Source organism: Chiloscyllium plagiosum, chromosome 4 (genome assembly GCF_004010195.1).
Source record: "Chiloscyllium plagiosum isolate BGI_BamShark_2017 chromosome 4, ASM401019v2, whole genome shotgun sequence".
NCBI lineage: Eukaryota > Metazoa > Chordata > Chondrichthyes > Orectolobiformes > Hemiscylliidae > Chiloscyllium > Chiloscyllium plagiosum.
In genome coordinates this window covers 4,500,159-4,520,189 of record NC_057713.1, presented here as the reverse complement: position 1 = coordinate 4,520,189, position 20,031 = coordinate 4,500,159, and the positions used below count along the sequence as shown (strand labels likewise).

At 41.7% G+C, this 20,031-nt stretch overlaps 1 protein-coding gene across 2 annotated transcripts in view; it reads right to left on the bottom strand.

The window, feature by feature from the left end:
- The window catches only part of LOC122548819 (transcription initiation factor TFIID subunit 4-like), a 125,751-nt gene that overhangs the window by 67,816 nt on the left and 37,904 nt on the right, over positions 1-20,031 (bottom strand). For both annotated transcript variants that reach the window (XM_043687624.1, XM_043687625.1), the window contains exons 10-11: positions 17,547-17,716; positions 1,555-1,685 (exon numbers count right to left, since the gene is read on the bottom strand). In XM_043687624.1, coding sequence (XP_043543559.1) covers positions 1,555-1,685; positions 17,547-17,716 — 301 coding nt within the window. The remainder of the gene's footprint in view (positions 1-1,554; positions 1,686-17,546; positions 17,717-20,031) is intronic.

Below are 20,031 nucleotides of genomic sequence, written 5' to 3'. Positions count from 1 at the left end.
CATAAGAGTAAATTCTGTCCCTTTGCCACCCTCAGTGTTTGCTCCAAGTATTATTCAGTGTGGAGGAGCACTGATTTATCAGCCAAGGGGTCGGCAGGGGTATGTGGCAATTAGCAGGAGGTTTCATTGCCAGGCTGACAGGACACCATGAGATTTCATGGGGACTCCCAGGGCAGCTCCCAACTGTATGAATTAACAAAAGAAACAATCATGGGATGTGGGCATCATTGGCTGGGTTAACATTTATTACCCATCCCTATACACTCGAGAAAGTAATGTGCCATCTTCTTGAACTGTTGCAACCTAGTGATGTAATGTGTAAGCATCCAACGTGTACCACTGTGCTGCCACTTCTTGGACTGGCCTTCTGATGTTACTAAACATAGCCAGAATGGTAACAGTTCTCTCTCGTGTGCAAGATACGATTTCTGCTCAAGCAACAGCCTAGATTAGTGCTGATGATTCCTGACGAAGGGCTTTTGCCCGAAACGTCAGTTTTACTGCTCCTCGGATGCTGCCTGAACTGCTGTGCTTTTCCAGCACCACTAATCCAGAATCTGGTTTCCAGCATCTGCAGTCATTGTTTTTACCTCAAGCAACAGTCAGCCAAGTCTGACACACCTATAGCTCCCCATTGTTAGTAAGAAGCACACTGTATATAAACAGGGCTGTCTGCTTTAATCCAGTACAGAGATCAATGCCAGATGTTCTGACTGGTTATTCTCCTTGGAGATAATTTGGTGGCTAATACAACAGAGTGCTGTGTTAGGCCCCATCAGAAGGCAACTCAGATTCAACTACATTACAGAGAGTCTGGAGTCACATGTTAGACCAGACCAGGTGAGCACAGCAGATTCCTTCCCTAAAAGGGCATTATTGAACCAGATGGGTTTTGAAACAATAACCAACAGTGGTTTCAATCAGAATTAGACTTTTAATTCCAGATTTTATTGAATACAAATTCCACAATCTGCCATGGTAGGATTCAAACCTAGGACCACAGGATCAATAGTCTCTCTCCTGAGAATAATCCCAGTGCTCTTGAGAATATTTTCATGTTTCATGAAAATTGATATCCCAACGTACTTTACAGTCAATGAAACACTTTTAGAAGTGCAGTCACTGCTCTATTCCAGAAAACACAACAGCCCGTTTATACACAGCAAACTCCCATACAAAGCAATTACCACTAGATAACGTGCTTCTATATAACACAAATCAAGGAATCAATACCAGCCAGGAAAGATGGTGTAGCTCCACTGCTCTTCTTTGAAGTAGTCCCATCAGGTCTTGGTTAGGCAGATGGAACTTGGCTTAACACTTCACTCGGAAAACAGACTACGATTCTCAGTGCTGGCACTGGCGAGTCAATCTTGAATTTCCAAAACACGATTACTGATGGCTTAAATGAGTGATCTCTATAGATTTCATTTAAACTGTCTAGCTTTTGTACTCAATCATAAATTATAAAAGGGCAAGGAATCCACAGCTACTAGTAGTTTGCATAAGTAGGCTAGTTATTATGAAAATAAATGGTAAGGTAAGGTGACTAACCTTATATGTCATCATCCGATGCTGTGCAATTACTGTGAGCTTTTCCACGAGTTCCCGTAAGTGTTCTTGCGTGGCATGAGATATGGTGCTCAAAACATCAGAATTCACCTCTGTCACACCGTGCGTCTTCCCTGCAGGAGCAGCAATGTGTCAATTATTACTACAAGACTCAAAAAAGGAGAGAATACCTGCAAAACTTCCCATGATGTAAAAAATACAAAACCCACTCAAAAATTCAACTCCTCCAGCTCCTCAAGAGCAGCAATTCTCACTGAGGCACCTTCCAATTGTGCCATCTCTACCATGAAAGCCAGCAGATACATGGAAACACCACCACCTGCAAGTTCCACTTTATGCCATAAATCACCCTGATTTTGAACTATCATCTTCATGGTCACTGATTCAAAATCCTAGAACTCACTTCCCAATATTACACTGGATGCAAGAAAGATTGCAAAGCAAGAGACAAAACAGATCTTATCTTCGAGAGTAGGCTTATTCATAGATGCAATTTTTCAGATCTCTGCCTCCTAGCAATTCCCGTGTTACAGCATTTCCCCTTCCAACGTACTCATACATTCATACGCTTGCCATCTAAATCAATGCCAGGGAACTTAACTAGAGTTTGACCTTGCCTTGGCAAAACTTAAACTTTAAAACAGAGTAGGACTGGACTAAATCAACACCCGTTCCCGGTTTATTCTGAACCTGTACTCCAATTGACATGACGTGAACAGAAAAGCACTGGTATACCTACACCCCTTAAGGATGCAGTGGTTCAAAGCAGCAGCTCTTCAAGGGAAATTTTTGTTCAATTCATTTGGTGCCACTGGCTGTGCCACAAGGCATTTTAGCATCAACTGTGGTTCTCTAGTCACATGAAGGCCAGGACATGCAAGGATGGAATATTTTCTTTCCTGAAGGAGATGACTGAACCAGTGTCACCATTCGGCTAACGTTTTATTCAGGATTTTAACTGAACTCAAATTTCACCTTCTGCCGTGCTGAGATTTGAATTCAAGCCCCCAGAACATCATCTTGAGGTCCTCGATTGTAATCCATTACCACTGTGCCACAATTAGGAATGGATATCAAGTGTTGACCTAACCAGCAACATGTACACCCTGAGAGAAAAAACAACAACTGCCATTTATATGGTAAAGTATCTCAAGGTGCTTTATGGGAACACAGCAACAAAATACACCAATCACTACAGAGATAGTAGGACAGGTGACCAATAGCTTGGTCCAAGAAGTTGGTTTTATGGAGCTTGTCTTAAAGCAGGACAGCAGTAGACAGATGAAGAGTTGAGAGAAAAATTCAGAGTTAATATAAAAAGGCACAGCTTCCAAAATGGTGCAATTAAAATTGGAGACTGCAGAAAAAGCAGTCCTCCTGCGAATCAGAACCAAAATGTACTGTGTCCTGATTCAAAAAGTATGTCACGAATTGAAAGGACAGAGGATGAGAATTCTTATAATGCTACGGCTTCAAATAACTATTCATCTCACAACCAAAAGGCTGCTCTAAGCACTGGGAAATATACATATTTTATTTTGCCTTAAGCATTCCACTTGGAGGTCACTTGGAAGACAAGTACTATATTAAAACCACAAAACGAAAAGCATGGGTTTCGGTGGAAATAGGTAAAGGGAATATCAGAAACAAGTATTTATTTAAAATGGTTACAAATGATTTTATAATACAGACAGAAACACACTGCATGCTACCAACATGAAAATGACATTTTTTGCTTTTCTTAAAAAAAATGTAAAAGTACTCCCGAAATAGGAATGATCTAGAACAAGTTAATTTTAAAATGTGGAATTTTAGTTTAACATAATGAATTGACAAGATCACAAAAATTGCTAAAATAAAAAGAGATATCACAACTGGCAACTTAGCTCTCGGCATCAAGTTGCTGACCTAATGCATAAAATTATTTTTAGCTCTATTTTTACTGTCGTTGAAGCTGATTTATTTACAGCAACAACTTACGTTTATGCAATTCTCTCAAAATCATGCAGCATAGAATGGTCACCAAATAAAATTTGGCACGTGCTACACAAGGAGATATTTAGACAGGTGGTTGAACGTTCAAAGAGTTAGCTTTGTCAAAAAATTTGAAAGATGTGGAAAGGTGGAGAGGTTTAAGGAGGGAATTCAGGAGCTTAGGGCCTAGACACAATTGCTAATGGAGGAGGGCAGAGCACAATGCATAAGAGGCCAGAATTGGCAGAGTGCAGAGATCTTGGAGGGCAGTAAGTTAGAGAAACAGGGAGACACAAAGCCACACAGAAAGGTGCAGAAGCGGATGAGAACTTTTCTTATTAGCTCCTGGTCTGGCAAAGCTGCATGTCTCAGTTCACATTGGGTACTGGGTGAATGGGACTGATGATGAATAGGATGAGGAGACAAGTTCAAACTATTAAACGCTGTGGTACTGAGGGACCTGGGTGTCCTTCACTTAGTACACAGGAACACCACAAGCTTAGGCAGTAAATTGGAGGCGGGAGAGTAGATGTTCAGAGGATAATTCCCTAAAACCCGAGGTCACCATTTAACACAGCTGAGGTTAAAAAAAAACTTTGCTTAGCCCCTGCCCATCACTTGTTCACTAACCCAGCGAATGAAGAGCAATATATTTCTAAGCCAGGATGGTGAATGCATTGGAGGGGAACTTGCAGGGGGTGGTGATCCTACCTGGTCAGCTGCCCTTGCCCTTCTTCGAGAGGAAAGTGGCCATGGCTTTGGAATGTCTGTCTATAGATCTTCAGTGATTTTCTGCAGTGCACCTTATAGACACACTGCTAATACCAAGCGTCAGTGGAGGGAGTGGATGTTTGTGCATGTGGTGCCAATCAAATGGGCTGCTTTGTCCTGGATGGTGTGGAGTATTCCATCACACTCCTGACAAATGCCTTGTAGATGGTGGACGTTTTGCAGAGTCAGGTGGTGAGTTACTCATGGCAGTATTCCTAGGCTCTGACCTGCTCTTGTAGCCACTGTGATAGTGGGAGATGCAGTGATAGAATCACCGCTGAATGTATTGGGGCAGCAGTTACAGTACATTCTGCAATGCGAATGTTACATACAACTTAGCGGCCCAAGCCGAGGTATAGTCCAGATTGCACACTCATGACCTCATTATGTAGGGAAGGTTATTGATCAAACAGTTGAAGATGGTTCGACTCAGGACACTACCCTGAGAAACTCCTGCAAACATATTCTAGAACTGAGGTGACTGACCTCCTACAACTACAACATCTTCCTACATGCCAGGTATGACAGTGAACTGCTGAGATTTTTCAGATTCCCATTGATTCCAGTTTTGCTAGAGATCCTTCATGCCACAATCTGTCAAATGCAGCCTTGTGAAGGGCTATGACTCTCCCCTCCCCTCTTGTCCATGTTTGAACCAAGGCTGAGGTCAGGAGTTGAGTGGCTCTGGTGGAACCCAAACTGGGCATCACTGAGTAGGTTCTGCCTGATTACAGTGTTGACAGCACCTTCCTTCACTTTACTGATGATCGAGAAGAGACAGATAGGGCAGTAATTGTCTGGGTTGGATTTGTCCTGCTTTGATGCACAGGACAAACCAGAGCAATTTTCTTTATTGTTGGATAGATACCAGCATTGCAACTGTACTGGAACAGCTTGGCTAGGGGAGCAACAAATTCTGCAGCACAAGTCTTCAGTACTATTGCCAGAATGTCGCCAGGGCTCAGCCTTTGGAGTATCCAGTGCCTCCAATATTTTCCTGATTATTATCTTGACTGAATCAAATTTGGTGAAGACTGGCATGTGTGGTGCCGGGGACCACTGAAGGAGGCTGAGGTGGATCATCTGCTTGGCACTTCTGGCTGAAAACTGTTGCAAATATTTTAGTTTCATCTTTTGCACTGATTTATTGGTCTCTTCCATAATGGAGAATAGGGATGCTTGTGAAGCTTCCTCCACCAGTGAGTTATTAGACTGCAGATCTTAGATCTGAACTATTGATTATGGGACCAATTAGCTTATTGAAAATCATCACAAGCTCAAGGAGCCAAGTGGCCAACTCTTTACATTTGTCCTTAAAGGAGCATAGCATTAAATTTAGAACTAGAGCATTGAGGGGATGAAATCTAGAAGTAGTTTGCAGCCCAAATCTCTTCACCTGAAAAAGCTCCTGGAGCCTTTTTACACAATTACAATTTTGACCTTAGATTTGAGTACTAAATGAGCCACAGCAGTTTTCCCCCACTGTGGCAGAGGTTCACTCATTATTGCCATCTGTGTGTAGAAGCATTTCATGACTTTGCTCTCTCAAGCTGCTTGGCTCTTATTTTAATGATTATTTGCGCTCGTCTGAGACTCCGACCTCTGTTTTCTCTCAAATCCTAAAACAACTCAAGTAAGTCAACTTTTAATCTTGGAACTCCAAAGCATTCTGCAGTCCAAAATGATGCAGGTATTCTGGTGGTTGAGGCACAAAAGGTTAGCATGCAGGCACAGCAAGTGATTAAGCAGGTGAATAGAATAATATCCTTCGAGAGGGGGGGATTGAGGAACATCAGAGTGACAATGCTGTGCTTCTGTTATACAGACCAATTGAGAGACCACATTTTAAAAACATATGCAGGTTTGGTCTCCTTATTTAATGAAGGATACAAATACAGTTAGGCAGTTTAGAGGAGGTTTACTAGATCTATATCTGAAATGAGGTTGCCTTATAAGGAAAGATTAGAGAGCATAAGCCATTTTCACTGGAGTTCAGAAGAGTGAGGGGTGATTTGTCTGAAGTATACAAGATCCTGAAAAGTTTTGGGAAGGTAGATGTGGAAAGGATGTTTTCTCTCATTGACGAGTCCAGAACTTGAGGGCACGGTTTTTAACCGAATTGGGATTCGCCCTGTTAGGACGGAGATGCAAATCTAAAAAAAACATTGGTAGTTGCACCACCTCAGATCTGTATTAGGAAGCAGTGGAGATGGGAGGATTGAGAATTTTAAAGCACAGGAAGATCAATTCCCTTGCCTGTTGAAATTCTCAGGCTATCCAATGTGAACGGAAATTTTGATTTCAAAACACAAACAGATCAGCCACAATCTTAAAAGACAAAGCAGGCTCAAAGGGCTGATTGACCTACTTTTGCTCTTCATTAAACGTACTTATATTAAGGATATGAAATCAAGATCAGATCGTATATTTATCCAGGATTGAATGTAATCTGGAACTAGTGGCTGAATGTCCATCTCTTGCCAGCAGTTGAAGGTTTATTGATCTCCAATCTCTTTCAAGTCTGGAGATTGAGCTGTTTCCACGAATCTCCAGACTTGAAAATTGTGACAAAAAAAACAAGTAACTGCAAACATTTTCCATTCACAAATGACGGAGATAAGGAACACTGGATAGAAGGAATAAATCAATATGAAATATAGTGTCTGCACCACTGGAAGTAACATGGGGATGTAGGTTGCTTACAGTATTACCAGCTGTTTCTGCTAACCGTATAGCCCACTTCTACACTTGGCTCAATTTATATCTTTGTACAAAGGCACATTAAACATGTGATTTAAACACCAAAGGATACTTGGAATTGTTGTACTGTTACTGAAGTTGTAATCTACAGGCCAAAGTGCTCTGGCAGCTAAGGTTCAAATCCCACTACAAATAATAAATTTGGACAAAGACTTCTCATTCATAGGATGTAGGAGTCGCCGGTTGGCCAGCGTTTATTACCTGCCCAGGATTGCCGTTAAGAAAGTGGTGACGATGATGAGTTGCCTTCTTGAACTGCTGCAGTCCACATGCTGTAGGTTGACTCGCAATGCCCTTAGGGAGGGAGCTCTCCCTCAGCTAATGAATCAGTACTCCATGTTGAGCAACACCTGGAGGAAGCACTGGAGGCAGCAAGGATGGAAAATGTACTCTGGGTCGGGGATTTTACTTTCCACCACCAAGAGTGGCTCGGCAGCACAACTACTGATTGAGTGATGGATGACATTGCTGTTTGACTGGGTCTGCAGCAGATTGTTACGACACGGGGTAAACTCTCCTGCTAAATTTAAAACCAGCAACACAGAAAAGATTTATCCTGTGCAGTAATCTGTAAAAATTAGAGTGGCCAAGAAGTATTTAAAGTAAAAATTAACAAATTTATTCCTTAAAGTATAGGGAGACTAATTAACTTACCACTATTTACAATTTCTTTCTCTAACCTATCTTTTAGTTTTCCTTCTTTAATACCAGTCTGATAAAATTCCCAATTAAAATTTACAAAATAACACCTCTTATCTCAAAACCAGGCAGTTGTAGGTTCTTGTCTTCAGATTTTCCTGTGTCTTCTTTTCTCCTTGTTAGGAATTTTTGCTTCTCTGATTGAAAAAGGACTTAAGATGTTTTTCAAGCAGTCTATACGCTAGGCCTGGCAGTTCTCTCAACTGTTCAACTTTCTCTGGCCTTATACTTCAGAGGATCAGATTGTGTCATTGGCCTTTAAGATTGTCAATATACTCAACTTAAGCTTGGAGTTGTGCGCGCTTCGGGTATAATTTAAACTGATTTGGCCGAATTAGAATTTGTTTTTGTCTCCAAGCAACAGATTAATCAAGTGGTTCAACCCACCATTACATTGTTACCATTTTTGAGTACACTTGGTGCTGGGTCTGGTAGTTCTGCTGCTTTTAACCTGTCAAAGGTATACCAACATCATCATAAGATGAAGAAGAGGGAAGCAACAAGATGCATTTGTCAGAGTCAGAAACGTATAGCACAGGAACAGACCCTCGAGTCCAACTAGTCCATGCCAACCAGATATCCTAAGCTAATCTAGTCCCATTTGACAGCACTGGCCAAATTCCTTCCATACCCTTCCTATTCATATATCCATCCAAACGCCTTTTAAATGTTGCAATTGTACCAGCCTCCACCACTTCCTCTGGCAGCTCAATCCATACATGTACCACCCTCTGCGTGAAAAAGTTGCCCCTTCGGTCTCTTTTATATCTTTCCCCTCTCACCCTAAACCTATGCCCTCTAGTTCTGGGCTCTCGGACCCCAGGGAAAAGACTTTGCCTATTTATCCTATCCTCATGCTTTTATAAACCTCTATTAAGGTCAACCCTCAGTCCGATGCTCCAGGGAAAAAAGCCCCAGCCTATTCAGCCTCTTCAGATAACTCCAATCCTCCAACCCTGGCAACATCCTTATAAATCTTTTCTGAACTCTTTCAAGTTTCACAACATTCTGATAGGAAGGAGACCAGAATTGCACACAATATTCCAAAAGTAGCTGAACCAATGCCCTGTACAGTCGCAAGATGACCTCCCAACTCCTGTACTCAATACACTGACCAATAAAGGAAAGCATACCAAATGCCTTCTTCACTATCCTATCCACCTGCGACTTCACTTTCAAGGAGCTATGAACCTGCACTCCCAGGTCTCTTTGTTCAGCAACACTCTCCAGGAGCTTACCATTAAGTGTATAAATCCTGCTCTGATTTGCCTTTCCAAAATGTAGCACTTACCATTTATCTAAATTAAGCTCCATCGGACACTCCTCAGCCCATTGGCCCATCTCATCAAGATCCCATTGTAATCTGATCCATCCATGACAGTGATAGAGACCACAGCACAATCCATTAGAGATGCAGCCCCATTTTCACAATGAGAACACCCTCCACAGAGCTGTATGGCACTACCACCTTGCTAAATAGGACAGACCTCAAACAGATCTAGTAACCCAAGCCTGGGCATCCATAATGTACTGAGCAACAACAGAACCGTACTTCAGTCCAATCTGCAACCTCACGGCCCAGCCTATCCCCACACAACCATCAGGGGATCAAATTTGGTTTAATGGATGACGTGCCAGGAGGAGCACCAGGCATATCTAAAAATGAGGCGTCAACCTGGTGAATCTATGAAACAAGATTACTTGTGTGTTAAAAAGCACAAGCAGCAAATGATAAGGCAGAACTAAGCGAATACATAACCAACCGATCAGATCCAAGCTCTGCAGTCCTGCCACTTCCAGCTGGATAGGATGGTGGACAATTAAACAACTCCTGAAGAATGACTGCAATTCATCTGCAAGCCTCACCATAGTCAGGTCTGTGTGCCCATGTAACAGAGCACTTTACTCTGAATAGCTTGGCAAACTCTAATCTAATCAGGGTTGGAGGATTTGAGCAAAGAGAGAGGTTGAATAGGCTGGGGTTGTTTTCCCTGGAGTGTTAAAGGTCGGGAGTGACCTTATAGATGTTCATAAAATCGTGAGGGGCATGGAGACAATAAATACACAAAGTATTTATGGGGTGGGGGACCAGAACTAAAGGGCATAGATTTAGGGTGAAGGGAAAGATATAAAAAGGGACTTAGGGGCAACGTTTTCACACAGAGGCTGGTGTGGGTGTATAGAAAGAGCCAGCAGAGAAAGTGATGGAGGCTGTTACAATTACAATGTTTAAAAGGCATTGGGTATATTGATAAAAAGGGTTTAGAGGGATATGGGTCAAGTGCTGGCAAATGGGACAAGGTTAAGATATCTGGTCGGCATGGACAAGTTGGGCCGAAAGGTCTGTTTCCATGCTGTACATCTCTATGACTCAATGTAATGGACTGGAGATGTCTGTGACACCTTCAACCCATGAAAGGAATAAATTGTTCTCTCGGTACACTGAACAGAAGGGAAAGCTACAGGGAGAGAGTCAGATTAGAAGGACACACTTATGATCTGAGATAGAGAAGGTGAAGGGGGACTTGGATAGATTATGAAATCTGTAATACACAAAACAAAATGTTGTAAATAATGATAACTTCAGGTGGCATGTCTGGCAGCATCTGTGGAGAGAGAAACTGAATGTTTCCAGTTGGTGACATTCCCTGGCAACCAGAGATTCAATGAGGTGAATGGTCTGCTTCTGTGTGCAGAATAATTAGCAACAACTGGTAGGAAAACCAATGAGAAACAAATTAACAGGAGAAAGGTATGAAGCTGGAAGAGCACAGAAGGTCAGGCAGCATTTGAGGTGCAGGAAAGTCAACGTTTCAGGCTGAAACTCTTCATCAGGACTATGAAGGGGGAGGGAGCACAGAAGTATACAGAGGTGGGGATGGGGGAGGGGGATAAGGTTAAGTGGGATGATGATAGGTGGATACAGGTTAGGGGGTTGTTGTGATTGGTCAGAGAGAAGGGTGCAGCAGATAGGCGAGTAGGAAGATGGAAAAGATTAGGCCAGGGCAGGGAGGCGAGGACAGAAGGCTAAACATGGGATAAGGCTGGGGGAGGAGAGAGGAGAAGCTTCAAAATCCCTCCTCCTCCAGCCTTATCCCATGTCTAGCCCCATCCCTCCTCCTCACCTCCCTGACCTGGTCTAGCCTTTCCATCTTCCTACTCACCTATCTACTCAGTCACCCCCCCCCCTCCAAATTTCCTGACATAGGGGTTCAGCACAAAACATTGATTTTGCTGCTCCTCAGATGCTGTCTGACCTGCTGTGCTCTTCCAGCTTCACATCTATCAACTCTGACTCCCAGCATCTGCAGTCCTTACTGTCTCCGAAACAGGAGAAAGGTAAGACAGCACATTCACAACTGAATCACTGCAGTAAATGCTAATGGAATTCCCAGGGTGTTACTTATAAATTATACAAGGGCAAGAATGTTATGCTGTGTGATGCATAATGCATTATCCTGCTGCTGAGAGGCTTAAACAGTTCTCAGAACCATCTTCAAGACTACAAGCCCAATTGCCAGTTAAGTAAATGTTGAGTTCACAGTTCAATTGAGCCAAAATACTTAATTTTTAAAAAAAATACACACACACACAAAGTTTGATTGGCAGTGAGGGAGTAGCAGATAGTCAGACTCTGGTATATCCTGCTCCATCAAGAATTTTTCTCTACAATCCAGAAACCGCCAGTTCAAATCTCTACAAGTCAGGAAGAGACACTGTGGAAAAGTAGAGAGGAATGTTGAGATGAAAAGAAAAGGAAGCTCATACCCTTTTTCCCATCTCTGTCAGCACAGACTGATGGCCTTGTAAGGCCAATCACCAGCTTTTCCAGCACCACTAATCCAGAATCTGGTTTCCAGCATCTGCAGTCTTGTTGGGTCAATCACCAAAAATCCACAGGAGAGAGATTGGCAGCACAAGGTTAGGCAGGCCTACAGATCAGCTGACCACAAAGAGACTCAAAGGGCTCTGGTTGGGTAGTGGAGAGATTAAACCCTCAGGCAAGAGAATGTTCAGATCAGGAGGCCTGCAGCAAAGAGCACCTGAACCTGGTGGATGGACAAGAAAATAAACACCTTGGGTGAGAGGCTGGGTCAATGGCCAATAGCAAAGATGCAAAGTAGGATACTTGAGGAAACGAAAAGGCCCAAATGGGGGAAGAGGAGATCAGAGGTCTAGAAAATACTTTGCTTGAAAAAAAAATTAAGAAACATGAAGAAAGGTAAAATCTCATTCTTAGCATACATGTGCTTCATCTTTTCATACAGAGACCAGGGCTGCCCATTAAGTGCAAACCACAGAAGCACACTCCATCCTCAAACGTTGTTTGAGCCTTCTCAAATTTTCCAAGTATAATTTCATTCTGCATACAAGATTTTCCTTGGCCTCCGGTTATGATACATATGCATGGTCTGCTTCCTCACACTGGTCTTGCACCAGATAATCCAGAACAGAGCACTGTGCCAATCAGCAAGGTATGTGCACTGAAAGGACATTAACCCTCGGTGAGTCTAGAACTAAGAGGCATAGCTTAAAAATAAGCGGTCTCCCATTTAAGACAGAGACAGAACAAATTTCATCTGAGGATCATTCAATATGGAACTCTCTTCCACAGGGAGGCTGGGTCATTGAACACATTAGAAGGCTGAGACACAGATTCTTGGTCACGAGATTATGGCAGGCAGGCAGGGAACTGGAGTTCAACAATCAGCCATGATCTTACTGAATGCCATAGGGCATAACCTACTCCTCCTTCATATATTCTTATCAATGTCTCTAGTGGGATACCTCTTCTGCGGGGAAATTTCCTACAACACCAAGGACTTGGTGAGCAAGCATGAGGACCTTCACAGCATATTTGGGACAACTGGTCAATAGCCAACATGAGCCTCCTCTCCGTATCACAGCGACAGCCCCATCAATTCCCAGCATTCTAAAGCATTGAAGATTGGTAAGGGACCATGTGGATAGCTGAGTGCCAACATTCACTAAATCCGATGAGGGGATAAGACAAAGCAGCTCATCTTGATCATTCCTGTGCCTAACAGGTGAACAAAAATACAATGTGCACCAACAGAATGCAGCAACTTCAGCAAAAGAAGAGGATCTGCAACTCTGGCAGGCACAAGTCACAATTCGCCACAAGATGAGGCGACAGCCAGGACAGACAAATGACTCTGATACACATGTATGCAGTGACAAGGAATTCAGGAAAAAAAGTACTTTTCATTCTCTGGATAAAAAAGGGTACTGGGAGTGGATACATCCTTACTCACCAATACAAGGAAGGAGTGCCACGCCTTGAAAACGAAGCTTTACTCTGCCTGTTCAAGCCTGAAGAGCTAAATAACAACAGTGAATTGATTTTTTTGAAATTGTTTTTGTGCAGATGGCTCAGGGCGTTGAGGAAAGCTGTTGGTCATCAGGCTGTGTCTTTCTCACACACACACAAACACACACACACACACACAGCAGACAGACCACCCTCCCAGCTACAGGTACACGCCTTTTAGTCATTAGAAGCTACACTCCAGATCAAACAAGTGCCTTTTGGGGATCTCCACAAACTCTCCAAGGCCCCCTTGTTTGTGCTGGAGGAATGGAATACAATTTACAATAAGCAAAAAAAACCCATAAAACTTTTATCACATTATCCTGAAATAACCTTTTAAAATACAATTTCAGGATAAACAAACTGATGACTACAGATGGAGAGAGTTGGCCTCTTCCATCCAGAACACTGTTCTACTGTTAAGCAATTACATGAAAAGCAGTGTGAAAATAAGAACAGTAGACCTAAAGAAACACCAACAGAATATAAGAGGGTGATGGGGGAGGAAGGGAGAAAGAAACAACTCATTAAACCAGCACCTTGGGCGTTTGCTGTTTTTCACAGACTCTACAAACTTGCTCAAGGGAAAAGACAGATCAAGCTACAGTCAATGAAGAAAGCCGCAGTGCATACCAGAACAAATCAGACTTCCCTCTTTGTTGAAAGCCAACAGCCTAACTTTTCTTTTAAGAAAAGCAGGAACAGTTTGCACACACAATACAGATACTTCCAAGCCAGCCTTACATGTTTTAATTGAAAAAGAAATCCTGAAAGAAATGCAATTTAGAAAAAAATGACTTTTGCAAAGAAAGACCTCATTTTTACACTGGCCATTTTTCTTGGTGCAAGTAGATGGGACACACACCATTGCAACATCACCCTTATTCATTAGTTTATAAACAAAATTTCACTGAATTAATTATGTATTCCAAACTATCTCCCATAAAACTAGGATAGGGTTTTTATTAATGAATTACCTGCACAGCATTCAGCTGGAATCAAATTAGTTCCTGTTACAGGGGCCACTTTCTGCAACGTATTCACTCAAGGCTTTAAAAAGGCAAATGGAAGATTTTGCAGTCACACCCATTGGCTGAATTTGGGATAAAGTTGAAATTAAGGCAATAAAAAGCACCTTCTATCGATTACCAGGTTTGTTAAATTAGGCTAAAGGCATCAAAAGCTTAAGCACATTGACATGCAATAATTCAAAAACAACTGTATATTCATCACCCGTTTAATCACAACAGGAAAAACATATTGCAGACACTGGAAACAGAACAAAAAGCAACTTTTTTGGGTTATTTTTGCATGGGATGAATGTGTCACTGGCAATGCCAACATTTGTCTCCCATCCCCAGTTATGGTTAAACAGAGTGACTCATTAAAACTATTTCAGAGGGCACTAATGATTCAATTAAATTGCTGTAGGGTCTGGAGTTACAACGCCCTGAGCCATCTGCAGACCAGGCAAGGGGGACAGATTTCCTTCCCTAAAGGGCATTAGTTAACCAAGTGAGCCTTTAACAATAAAATTGCTGTAAACAATAAGCATACCTACCATGTGGACAGAGAGAAAAACAAAGTTATTGGTCAAGCCAATGGTCCTAACAAATATAACAGATTATTAAAATGCAAGAAGCAGCTTGGGGGGAGAAAAATAAAAAGGAAAGTCTATAATACAATGTAAAACAGAAGAAAAGTTGTGACAAAATGTTTAATGATGCATGATAACGGTCCTATGGTGTTGAGTAAAGAAAGAATAGATACACATGGAGATGATGCAAGTGGCAAAATTATGAACAGTTCTCATTTGAAAGCAACGAAATAAAAGAGTAAAATTGAAACTTGCAAAACAAAGAGAAAGGAAATGGGGGCCAGAACCTATTGTCTAAATTTGAGAACACAATGCTGAGTCCAGGAGCCTGTAAAATGTCAAATGGAATTACAAGATGCTGTTCTTCACCTGAACATTCAGCTGCACTGGAACACTGAAGGAGCAAGGTAGAGAACTAAAACAGACAAATGGAAACTCAGTCACACTGCAAACTGGACAAAAGTGCATCGCAAAGCAGTCTACTAATGTCTGGCAGTGTGCTATACAGCAGGCAGACTATGTACTGAATGGTGTATATTAAATTGAAAGGATCATATTCAAATCACGATTCCACCTAACGGTGAAGTGTTTGAGACGTTGGATGGTGGGAAGGGAGTAAGCACAAGGACAGGTCTTGCATCGCCTGCACATTCAAGGAAAGGTGCTTTGGGAAGGAGACAGTACAGTATTAGGAATAAATAACTCCATGATGGTTCTGAATGGAAGGGAAAGAGAAGAAAAAGGCAGCAAATTGGATGGACATAATCTACTTCCTTTCCAAGTCAATCAAACTAAAAAATTAACTATGCTTCTCTCCACGGACCTGCTGAGCTTTGCTTTTCATTTTGGAAAATAGATATTTCATTGCATGAAGAACAAGCATGTGAAAGCACAGCATTAAATGAGCTCAATGCTAGAATGGAGAATATCAGGGAAGGGTGAACAGACGGAGCTTATTCTCTCCAGGTAAACAAATAAAAAATAAGACGTGACTGAAGAGTGTGATCTCCCTAAGATCATGAACAAGTTTTATCAGCTAGATCAAGAATCTATCTCAGCCTTGAATATAAAAAACGATTATGTCACACAGCTGTATGGTAAAGAGTGCCAAAGACTGTTAACCCTCAGAAGCAATTCCTCATCTCAGTCTTAAACTGGGAACCTTTTATTTTGAGATTATACCCTCTGGTCCTGGACTCTGCCTCGAGGGAAAACATCCTCAGCATTGTCCTGTCAAGCATCTTTAACATCCAATGACGTTTCAGGTTTCAATGAGATCAACTCGCATTCTTCTAATCTCCAGTGAGCACAGTCTCAACCTCGTTTAACTTTTGCTCAGAAGACAATCCCTCCCTACCAGGGGTCATCCCAGTGAATCTTCTCTGCTCTGCCTATGTGAAATATTACCTTCCCAAAACGAAAAGGTTCAGACCTGCTCACAGTATGTGGTCTCACCAGCACCTCATTTAGCTGCATTAAGACTTCCCTTATATTCCAACCCATTTGAAGCAAGGGCCAATATTTCATTATCCTCTGTATTCCTTGCTAGCCAGGTCAGAAACCAACGTAACTAAGTACAGGAGATTTGACATAAGTTTGGATCAAGGCAGCAGGATTTACAGAGAAACTCAAGCTTGCAAGAATTGCATCACCTGAAGCCAGCCAGGAGTATCATAGATGACTGAAGCTGAAAGGGGACAAAGGCATATCACAGCCAGCCCTATCCCCTGGCTATTGAAGCCAGTTGTATAACTGGTAGCTGATGGGATACAATCTGCTCTTGTGCTCTAACCCTTACCAACCAAACCTTTTCAAACTTTGAGATGTGGCTTTCCAATTCACTGGAACCCTCCCTGAAAGCAGCAAATTCGGGAATATTTTAACCAATGACAGCATGATTTCTGCAGTCACTTCCTTTAACACACTTGGATACAGGCATCAGGCTCTGGCAACTTGTCTTGTCTTCAGTCCCATGAGTGTCAAATACTTTATTTCTTCAATTAGATCATTCCTCTTATTAACACCTGGTTTATTGGCTTTCTTCAGTATGTTTATAGTTTCGTCCATTATGTACACTAATGCAAAATATTGTTTTCAATTACCTGCTATTTCCTTGCTCCCAGATGTTAATTACACAGTTGTACCCTCCAAGGGGCCTCACACGTCAGCTACTCTTTTCTAGATACTTATGGAAGTTCTTGTTGTTTGTTTTTAATATCTCTTGCCAATTTGTTTTCATAATAAATTTTCTGCCTCTCATTAGCCTTTTAGTCATCAACTGCTCATTTCCAAAAAAAACCCCAAACTCTAGTTTTTTGGCATATTGTCTGCCTGTTTTTCATTGAATATTCACCTTAACCACCTTCGTTAACCACGGGTGGTTCATCCTTCTCACTGATTTCTTTCTGACTGGAATACATTTTGCTGAGCGTTATGTAATATCTTCTTAAATGCCTGCCACTGCTCAACTACTGACCTTCCCCTTGGTCTATTTACCCAGCACACTCCAGATAACTATTCATACCTCTAACTGCCCTTGTTTTGAGATCAGAGTTACTCTCCTTTAAACTGAATTTAAAATTCTATCATGTTGTGATCATTATTCCCAAGTGATTCTTAATGAGGTCTAATGTTACTCCTACTTGATTATACATTATTAGATCAAAATTAACCTATTACCAGAGAGGGTGTACATGAAATGAAATTAAACAATTCCTGACATCTTCCATGTTACCCTGGATTTGTCCAGTTGATATGCAGATTAAAATCACCCATGACAATGGTTGTGTCTTTCTGACATGTCTCCAGTGTTTTGTGTTGTGCTGGGATATGGTCACTTACCTATTTCCAAAGCTTTTCTCTGCAGGGATGCAGAGGAGAGAAATGCTTCATCTTTACAGGACCGGATAATAGTGCCCACCAATTCAGAGTTTGTTGCAAGAATGCGTGCACGCTCTTCATTGACGTTAACCCCAGCCATGGAGGCCACATCATTGATGTCATCCTCCTCCCTGCAGAATTAAAATAAATATTCATGTAGTAGAAAAAGGCAGCTATTCAAAGGAAGCAAACATTTTCAACAACCAACGACTTCGTGAGAGAAGAAAGGCACATTAAACAGAATGTAAAGCACAGAAACACGTGACGTGGCCCAATTAATTTGTGACGATGTTCAAACACCACACTCTCTCAACTGACACTGCCATATTCAGGTCTTTCAACAAACTGATCTAATCCATTTTCTCATGTCTACTTGTTTGCCTTTCATTTGCGACATTTGCCTCAACCACTTCTGACACCAATATTTATATTCTAACCACTTGGAATATACCTCATTGAATTTATGACTAGCTTGGATTTGGTTTTGTTTAATTTTTCAGCATGGGGAAACGCGCTTCTATATCCACCCTTTGATTTATTTGCTTTAAAAAAAAACAAATGATTTATGTTTCTATAATGACAAACTCCTTGAGTCAATGAAGTACTCTTTTAGATGCAATCACTTAACAGAACAAAAGTGTGGCAGCTAGCTTCAAAAGAGCAAGCTCCCATAAACTGCAAAGCGATAATGGCCAGATAATCTGTTTCAAGTAATGTCAGTTGAAGGATAAACATTAGCTAGAACAAGGGGTTATCTCCAAAACACTCAAAATCTCCCTGAGATTTCCTCACTGAATGAGGGCCTTGGTTTAACATCGCAATTGAAAGGTGACAGTGCTTCCAGTGAATGATCCTAGATTTTGTTCGTTCTCAACATACTGGGGTGAAACTGAATGTACCACCTTTCTGACTCAGAGGCAGAAGTGCTACCCACTGAACCAACGCCAACAAATGAGTACTACTAATTTCAGGAGATGCAGATATTGCTGGCTGAGCCAGCATTTATTGCCCATCCTTCATTACCCCTCAAGGATAGTGGAATCAAGGGTTATGGAGATAAGGCAGGTACAGGATACTGATTGAGGATGATCAACCCTGATCATATTGAATGGTGGTGCAGGCTCGAAGGGCAGAATGGCCTACTCCTGCATCTGTTGTGATGCAGCTTTTAAGACTTCAGAATCTCCCAACTACTACACAGCCAATTACATTTATTTTAAAACCTACCACGAGCTGCCGCAATTTTAATACCACAAAGATGGCAAACAGTAACAGGATAATGATCAGGGATTGATTAAAAAGTGCCCCCAGGATATTGTCACTCCAAAATGGCGAGCATGGTTCTTATATATCCATATGTGAAAACACATGCGGCCTTGGGAGATTCATGTGGCAACACCACAGGGATTTAATTTAAAACAAGCTAAAGCTAGGATCCCCTCCCCAATATGCTAGAATGGAACTGGATAGGGTCAAAAGTGTGGCACTGGAAAAGCACAGCAGGTCAAGCAGCATTTGAGGAGCTGGAAAGTCAACATTTTAGGCACAAGCCCTTCATCAGGAATGGAACTGGAGAGGTAATCCGTCACAACTTGTATCTCAGTAATTTCACCCGATGGGAGTGTCTGTATCATTAAATAGATACAACGTTTTCAGGCTTTATAACTATGCCAATGAAACTAACACTTTTACAGGCAGTCCCCAGGTTATGAACTGGTTCAGTTTGTGTGTGCTTTCTTAGGTCGAAATGTACGCAAGTCAGAACACAACACAATATTGTTTTAACTGACCATTCATAAATATAAGCAAATATTCATGTTAGATCCTCAAAATTAATATAAACAAGGGATCAGGTTTGTAAATTCGAGCATTTGTAAATCCAGGACCGCCTTGAACCATGAAATGAGACTTGAAATAAGCAGGACAAGAAGTAGTCTGTGCTTTGTAGAATACAGGACATTTGTCTTCTTCCACCAGTTGGTTAAATGTACTATTCGACCGGCCCCACATTCCCCTACTCTTTCCCTGCAAATTTATCTTTTAAGCAAAATTTAAACTCCCTTTTCAAAATTACTGCCACATTGCCTTCCAGTACCCTTTGAGGGAGGCTGCTCCAAATTGTAACATGCATGCCCCTCCTGCCCTCTGGTTTCTAAACAGGCCATCAGAATCCATTCTTGAATAAAACTGAGTGGCCCCCTACAGTTCATGAAATAAAATCACTGTATACTGTGGCACCTCTTAGTGGCTGATTACAGCACAGCATGACTTTTCAGTCACTGCTTTTGCTGCACGGCCCAGTTTGCAGAACACTTCAAAAGAGAGGTCGAGGGAAATGAAGGGGAGAAAACCTATCCCATTAGTTAGCATTCTGGGCAGAATGCTACAGCCATGGCAGCTGGTACCCATGGGAATTGTAGGTCACGTCACTCATTACATTTTAAAT